The 8,833-nt window shown below is 32.8% G+C and overlaps 1 protein-coding gene across 1 annotated transcript; it reads right to left on the minus strand.

Annotated features, from left to right (window-relative positions):
* Positions 1–2,427: 2,427 nt before the first annotated feature.
* LOC131183205 (receptor-like protein 1) lies at positions 2,428–4,383 on the minus strand. Its single transcript, XM_058153483.1, has one exon. The coding sequence runs from the start codon at positions 4,381–4,383 to the stop codon at positions 2,428–2,430; it is 1,956 nt and encodes a 651-aa protein (XP_058009466.1).
* Between the last annotated feature and the right edge of the window lie 4,450 nt (positions 4,384–8,833).

An 8,833-nucleotide genomic window follows, 5' to 3' on the forward strand; every position in this document is an offset into this window, starting at 1 on the left:
ACTTTCTCTAAGAACTTTTGCGTTGAGTTTGATACACAATAAATCTATTTTTATTATTATTATTATTATTATTATTATTATTATTATTATTTGATTGATAAATAGATCGAGAATTCTTAAAAGTGGAGTTACGTTCTTGAATCCTATTCACGGGAGTCAATAATCAGTTTATGATGCTATTGGCATTATGAGTTTAAGGTAATTTTGATATAATATATTCTTTAAATATGTGTATTTGATATTAGGAATATGAGAGTATCTATAACACTCCTCGAAATCCAAGGTCAATTCCTCTGCTATTTCTTTTCTTTTTTTTTTTTTCCGTTAAATTATTATCATATTCATAACACAACTACACTTTGTCTTCCTTTTTGAAGTTGCTCTTTGTCGCATTTACTGTAACCTGTCATGGATTATAAAATTAAGATGGCAATGATGTTAGGCATCTAAAATTGAACAAGTCTTCCTCAAAATTCCATGGGATAGAATATATATAATAAACGCACAAAAACCAAAAAAAAAAACAAAGGCATTGATGGAGGATTTATTCATCAATTGACTTCTAATGTCGGATGGGATTCATCACCCATGTAGAACTGATGAACCTGATTCTTTACTTCCAACAGCAGCCTCGCATATTGCAATAGCTTCTAACATGAAACTGAAACTTAAGTAAGCAAAGTTGAATTCAATGATTTAAGGGCGAGATACTAGTGAGCTGCCTATGAAATCTATGACAAGATTCCAGTCGTTTTTCAAGGCATGCATGGCACCATAAGAGTGTTGATTTCTGTATCTCCAAGAGTTTTAAAACTCATCTCCAACTTTAGGTAAGCATCTTCAGAGGAATATATGACCACGTAATTAAGTTATATTGACAGCAAACAAATTTTTATAATTCTACATTTTTCGCTCTTTCCATCGTGAATGTTTAGGGGTTGCATTTAAAGAATAGAAATGAGTGCTGCAGCACAAGATTTGGAGCCAAACAATAGGAAATATAAAAAGAATACATTCAATTGAAAAAAATAAAAAAAAAATTATATGCGTGATATTAGGTGAATTCTTGTATAATAGTACTTAATGCTCTGTAATGGGATCATGAGAGTTGATTGCAACTTGTCCTCCATTTTAATTGGTTAAAAAATAATATAAAATTTATTATTATTTAAAAAATTTTCAATTTAATTGATTAAATTAGTTTTTATTTAAATTTAAATTTTATTTTTTAAATAATTGGTAAAGAAATTTAATATAAATTGTATTAACTCAATCAAAATTTAGCGTTTCAAATAAAAAAATTATATTTTTAAATTTTGAGTAAATAAAATAAAATGTTCAATAATAATTTACTATGACAACTCAACTCAACTCAACTAAACTTTTATTTCAAAAATTTATTGGACTCGATTATATGAATTCTCTTTCTCTGCTTTAAACGATTTTGGATTAAATCATCGAAAATGCGTAATGCTTACAGGAGGACAAATAATAATAAATAGTAGAATTTTCTTAATAACATATTTTTTTGAAAAAAAGAAAGTTTGGGATGTGGTCTCACATTTTTTTGGATTAAATATATTACTCTTTTACATCACGTACCTCGTTGTTTTTGGTCCTCATAATTTAGGTGTGACTTGTATGGGTGTTGGAGTTGTTATTGAATATTTTCTTAAATATTTTAATTACAAGTTATGAAAACATTATTTAAAATTAAATTTAATTTGTTTTATTTATAATATCTCTAAATAATAAAATGATTTTTTTAACTGACTCTTTTGTGACTCTGAACTTTAATACCAAAAAGTTCAATGCATTGAAATTTAAAGACCAAAACACTTTATTTTTTAGAAAAAAAGTATTACTTTAAATGTCGTTGAAAAAAATAATTTAAAACAAATATTTTGTTATTTTGATATCTTATGTTTAGAATATGTCAAATTAAAATCGTTCGTTCAAAGTTAATTGTATTGAAGAGATTTGATAATCGGGTAATCGGGTCTTAGTTGAGTGATATAAGGTAAATTTTTCTTGGGTTTATTTATTAATAAAATTTATTTACTTCTAAAAAATTATTAAACAATTTTTTAATGATTAAAAAAAAAAACCAATATTGCTGCAAATGTATTGGCATTGCCAAGAGAGAGAATGATACGAAGTATATATTTATAACATTAAACAAACATAAAACTAAATAACAAAATTCACTAGAAATCATTCACTAACCTGTTCATGGCATTGAAAACAAAATGGAAAATTCATTTATCACAAGAGTGCGTGACGAAGAAGGCCAATGTCTAATGCAAAGGAACATTTTGGCCTTTATTAATACACATAAAACATAACAAACTCTGCATTTAATGGTTGAGCATAACCAAAAATTGATAGTGTCACACGTGTCTCCCATCTTCAAGCGCTAGCTTCACCTTACATGCACAGACATTCAGTTCCAAAAAGCCGAATGGAAATAGAATAAATACAAACATCAACCAAGTAAAACCAATACATGCGCCATTGCCTGTTGATTCTGAGGATTACTATCAATGTCAATAGGATTGTGGCATATGATGCACTGAAACTCCAATAGAACCACACCATGTCAACACCACCTTCATCTTCTTCTTCTTTTATTTCACTTGCTGGTGGTATTGATGGAGCTTCATTAGTAATGCAGCTCCTATGAATGATTGGTCCACAAAGACCAAGGTTACCTTTGTAACTGCTTTCAGTGAAGGTTCCAAATTGCCCTTTATCAAGGATTTTACCTGACAAATTGTTGTATGAAACATTGAAAGTTCCCAAAAAATTCAGCACAACTAGTTGGCTGGGGATTTCACCGCTCAAATTATTGTAGCAAAGATCTAGGCTCTCTAAGCTCTTTAAATTTGAAAAACTGACAGGTATAGATCTTGATAAGTGATTGTGAGACAAGTTCAATGATAAAATTTCATGAAGGTCTCCAAGTTCTGGAGGGATCATACCAGTTAACTTGTTGCATGATAAATCTATTCCCGCCACTTTTATGATGATTGCACCCTTGTAGGAATTGTATCTATACTTCATTGCAAATTCCACTTCTACTAATTTTGAAGGAGACCCACGAAATAACCTTAACACATCAGATTCCATAGTGGCATTGTACATAGAGTAAGAGCTTAATGATGCGCGGTAGAACATCCACAAGGCTAAAGTTACATACTCAAAATTTCGTTCTCCCATATTCTCAAATGATGCATCATTCGCAAATGACATATTGTTAAAGCATGAAGGTATGGAGCCAAAAAGCAGATTGCAAGAAATATCTATTATACTCACTTTTCTTAATTGACACAACTGGTTAGGAATATGACCTCGCAATGCATTCCCTCCCAATGAAAGCACACGCAATTTTGAAAGCTGATTGATCCAAGATGGAATATTACCAGTAAACTTGTTATCCCTCAGGTCAAGTGCCATTAAATAAGGACTTCTGGAAAGTACATGAGGTATAGGGCCACTTAAATTATTCTTTTGTAGAAACAGGAATTGCAATGATGAAGCACTGAAACAAGAAGGCAGAGAACCAAATAACCTATTTTCTGATAGGTCTAAAATTCTAAGACTTCTTAGATTGCACAGCTGTATTGGAATTGTACCTGATAGTTTGTTTTTGGATATGTCTAAAACAAATAGGAAGGTGCTGATGATGGATGAGTTTACACCTATCATCCCATTGAAGTTGTTGTTTGATAGATACAGGGCTTGTAAATTGGCAAAATTCACAAGCATACTTCCTGGCAACGATCCTGAGAAATTGTTTGTGGACAAATCCATATAAACTAGTCCTGTTAGCTCACCAATTGATGAAGGAACATCACCATGAAAATCATTCCTTGAAATGTTGATATACTGTAGATTTGAGAGGACTAAACCAAATTCCTTAGGGAGCTGACTTTTGACGTTGTTGCTCGAAATTTCTAACACAGCCAAATTATCATGAATGAAGTTTGGCAGTTGAAAAGTTCCCGTGAATGAGTTGTTCATCAAATTCATAATCTGTAACTTTGAATTATTTTGTAAGATCCAACTGGGAAATGCTCCAACCAGCTTATTATGAGAGAGATCAATGAATTTCATGCCATACTGGTAGAGAAGAAATTTAGGAATTGTTCCAGTTCGCACATTTAAGTGGCAATTTGACAAGTCAAGGATCTTCAGTTGAAATGTAGGAAACCATGTAGGATTTTCTGTTTCCACTTCCAGCTTACCATTATTAGACGAAAGTTGAAATATCTCAAGTTTTGAGTGGTTAGCCAAAGCACTAAATGAGAATGAGCCTTCAAAGTTATTACCAGAAAGAAACAAGCACTTAATGGATGTGAGTTTAGAAACAATGGATTCCATGTTGCCACTGAAATGATTGGATGAGAGATCAAGAAATTGGAGGTTACTTAAGTTGCCAAGACATTGAGGAAGGGGGCCAGAGAGTTGATTATTACTGAGACCCAACTCAACGAGGCTTTTCAATCCACATAGCCCTACTGTTAAAAAAAATGTCAATATTAATGACCAAATATAATGAGACATTATTGTGTGCATTCAATATATTAGCACTCACATATGTATGGAACCTTTTATTATTTATGAGAAATGAATTTACATTATATTTGAGAACAAATATTCCTTGGTGTATATCTTATAATTTCTATTTTTTATAATAATTATAATTTAGTAGGCCTATTTGCAAAGAAATTTTTACATTTTAATATCATTCTCGATTTTACTTAGAATTTTTATTTTTAAAGATTTTTTTTTTAATGTTTTCTTCCTACCATAATTAGACTTTCACCTGAAAATATGGTAGAATCGAACCAAAATCAGCCTTAGTCAAATTCAAAATCTACACAAGTCAATGGTTCTAGGCTTGACCCAGCCATAGGGGCTTCGGTTAAGGGTCCCCTCTTGAGGAATCAAAATCTATGATTCAAATCGTGTGTCTAGCCTCATTCAAGCCATTTTTAAAAAAATTATGAGGTGGCTTTAAAGAATGCCACGCGGACAAATCCTGGGCTGAGTTCAAGTTGGAATTGTTGTTGAACTGAACTAAAGTCAAAGTGAAATTGATTAGGAACTAGCTAGAATCGAACCAGTCTACTTAGCTTTTGATTCAATCCCCCTACACATTGAACCGCCCCTTTTGACCCAAAACCATGCATGATCATGGTCTACCTAGTTGAAAATTGATGTAACATGCCACCTCTCTATTCTAAACTACAAGTTAGAAAAGAAAAAAGAAAAAACAAAGAAAAAGAAAAAGAAAGAGAAAACCATAAGAAAACAAATGACGCCTTTTAATTCTGCCGAAAGCTAGGATTACCTCTTGATAGCAAGCCCACATAGGTGTTGACGAAATGAATGACTAGTGATGTATTCTTTGATTCTAAGACTTCATTGGCAAATGGGTCTAAATCGAGTTATTTTGAATTGATATTATTTTGAATTTAAATAATTTATAATTTTATTATTCTCAAATAGATAATTTTATTATTCTCAAATAGATTTAAGTTGAATTATTTAAAATTTTTGGTTAATTTGATATCAAAATCTTTATCATTGTCTGGTCCAACCTCCTCTCATTGTAAAGGTTTCTCTCTACCTACTTCTCCAAATCTAGCTTTTCTCCCCTCCCCTGCTACAACTATGGTGCTTTTTTTTTTTTTTCCTCTTAATCTTCTTTGACTTGAGGTTGTTGATGGCAAAGACAAATGGTGTGGGTTATTTGATGGAATGTTATAGGGAAGGTGATTGTGGACTCTTTTATGGAGGTTACTCAATGCTTATGTATTTCCCTTTGCCTCATTAGTAAGCTTTTATCTAATAGAGAGTTTAGCTTCCTTGCATTAAGATCTACTATGTTACTTAGTTGGAGACTTCAAAAGGGTTTAGTTTCCATTAGTTGGGAAACAAAATTTTATGTTTCAGTTTTTCCTTTGTGTTAATCAAAGGAAAGTCTTGGATTTGGGTCTATGGTGTTTTGATGATCAATTGCTTTTATTACGAGTGATAAAGGACTTAGATATAACCTCTTTAATTGAATTTAATGTGGATTTTTTGGGTGCGGGCCCATGATATTCCATTTGTGTGGATGTCGAGGATTACAACTTTATCACTGGTAAGTTAGGTGTTTCATTAAAGTAAGTGAAGAAGATATGCTAGGTTGGGCCTACTATCTTGGTTTTCAAGCGGCATTACTAGTGACTAAACCTTTGCGAAAGGGAGTTTTAATGAAATTTGGTGCACATTCAATCTCATGGATAAAAACTAAAATATGAGATTGCCCTTGTTTTACATTGGTTATTGATGTCTTAGGTACTATGTTTCAGATTGTGAAAAGGAATCGACTAATTCTGCATACTAGTGTGGTGATTGGTTACATGCATTATTGAAGAAATGTTTTTAGTCGAGGAACTCAATAGGTTGTTGCTTAAGTTAGATGGAGTCAAATCTTCTTACTCCTCATCTTCTTAGAGTTCTAGAAAGAATAGAGGTTCGAGTTCTTATGCTAAGTCTCTCGATAAAATTTTTAACTTGTTGAATAAGGGGGTTACTAGGGAAAGTCTAAATTTGAGAGGTGCAATTTCCTCCAACACTAATGACTCGTGATATGGAGTTTATGGGCATGGGGCTCAGTCTAATGTGCAAGCTCGTGGTGATGATTAAGTCCAACTAATACAGCAATGATGGATTAGCTTATAAGGGACAGTCATTAGGAATTGATGCTCTAAGAAATGCGATAGTTATTGTTGTAAATCCATCTCATGAATCTTTTATTCCTCTAGTCATTGTGAGTTCTGTTACTCTCTTGAGTTCTACTCCTTTAAAAGGTTCTTTTATAGGAACTGTTATGCCTCTAGTGGATTTATATAGCATGAATCTAGCTAATTTGCGAACCAAGAAATGTACTTTGGTGGATGCAGTTTTGTGTGGTACTACAAATGTGAGTTCAAGACATGTCAATTGGTGACAAGGTACATGGAAATGGAAAAAGCAAGACCAATAGACTCCTTTAGCCTCATTTTCCACATGATTTAATTATACATAAAAGGGCTATGCAGGATGATGGTATTAGGGGTGTAGAAAGATTTATTAAGAGCTAGAAGTTGGTTGTGACCTCAAACTCAGTATCAAAGGTGACCATTGGCAAGGGCCAAAGTTGCTTACAACTATGAAAATGTTTAGTTACAACTACTGAAGGTTAAGGACCCTTGGCAATTGCTAGTTGGAAGCAATTGGTGCAATCACAAGTTTCCAAAATCATTTTTTTAATGGAAACCACAGTCTCAGAAAAGAAGATATTCTTTATTAGTTGTACTTTAGGATTTAATAAGAACTTTTTTATTAGAGCTATGAATATTGGTCGAGGTGGGCTAGCATTTTTTTTTTTGGATGACTGGTGTAGTTGAGGTTGCTATCATATTTCATTCGTCATATGGATTTTGAAGGTTAGGATGGATAGTGTGGATGATCCTCGGTGGTTACTGGAATTTTTGGTTGGACAGAATGGAATAAAAAATTTTGGTCTTGGCAACATCTTTGGTAGCTTCATAGCATGTGCTCTATGCCCTGGTTAATTTTAGGAGAATTTAATGAGATATTGAACCATTCTAAAAAATAGGGGTGTGCTTACACATGAATCTATGCGTGATGCTTTTTGATCAGCAGTAGCAAATTGTGATTTTTAGGATATGAGTTACTATGGGTACCATTTGCATTTTATAATGGTAGAGATGGCACCGTTTTTGTAGAGAAAAAGTTAGATATGTGTCTTTCTTCTTCGAGTTGGGCACGTTAATCATTTAGGTCCAATCATATCCCAATTGTTCTTGAATTAGAGGGTCAGTAATTGTTTCTTCATAGAATCAATCAATGGTTAAAAGAAGGTGATTGTAACATGAGGTGTTGTTTGGCACTTAGGGTCACAAGCTTAAAGAATAGCATAACAAGAGCATATAATTAATTTTTTTTTTCTGAGTTATTCACATCTAATTCTCAATTGGTGAGTATGGAGGACATGTCCTTTTGTTTTTGCTAAGATAACCACGGATATGAATTTCTTGCCTAGTCAACCTTTCTTTACTAATGAAATTTTAAGTGTAGTTAAAATGATGCATCCCTTAAAGGCACTAGGACCAAATGGTTTACCACTTATCTTTTTTCAAAAGTATTGGTCCATGGTTGGTGATGATGTTATTCAACTAGTGCTAAGTGTACTACAGGAGGAGATGCAAAATTGATTTAATCACACTCATATTTGCCTCATTTTTAGTTAAGGAACATAAGCATATTCCTGAGTATAGCAATATTAGCCTATGTAATGTTGTATGTAAGATTACCACTAAAGTTTAGCTAATTGGTTGAAATGTATCTTGGGAGACATTATAGATGAATCTCAAAGTGCTTTTGTTCCTAGCCGTCTTGTCACAAACAATATGTTGATTGCCTTTGAGTGTTTCATCTTAAGAATATTAATGGGCAAAATAGGCACTGGCTCATGTATTTGAAGCTGGATATGGCTAAGGCCTATACAAGGTGGAGTTGTCATTTTTTAGTGCAATTATGCTTCACTTAGGTTTGCAAAGAGCTAAATTTCTATGTTTATGGGGTTTGTTACATCAATATCTTATTCAGTTTTAGTGAATGGTAAGCCTTATGGTTTTATTACTCCCGCACATGGTACTGACAAAGTGACCCTCTTTCACCCTATTTATTTCTACTATACTCTAAGGGCTTGATTGGATTATTAAATGATGCAATGTAATGGGGTTTGGTGCAAGGTATTCAGGTGTGTAGGGGA

This window comes from Hevea brasiliensis, chromosome 1 (assembly GCF_030052815.1).
Source record: "Hevea brasiliensis isolate MT/VB/25A 57/8 chromosome 1, ASM3005281v1, whole genome shotgun sequence".
Lineage (NCBI taxonomy): Eukaryota > Viridiplantae > Streptophyta > Magnoliopsida > Malpighiales > Euphorbiaceae > Hevea > Hevea brasiliensis.

Coding starts and splice junctions, on each gene's coding strand:
- LOC131183205 (XM_058153483.1), bottom strand. CDS start 4,383: ATGGAATCCATTGTTTCTAAACTCACATCCATTAAGTGCTTGTTTCTT.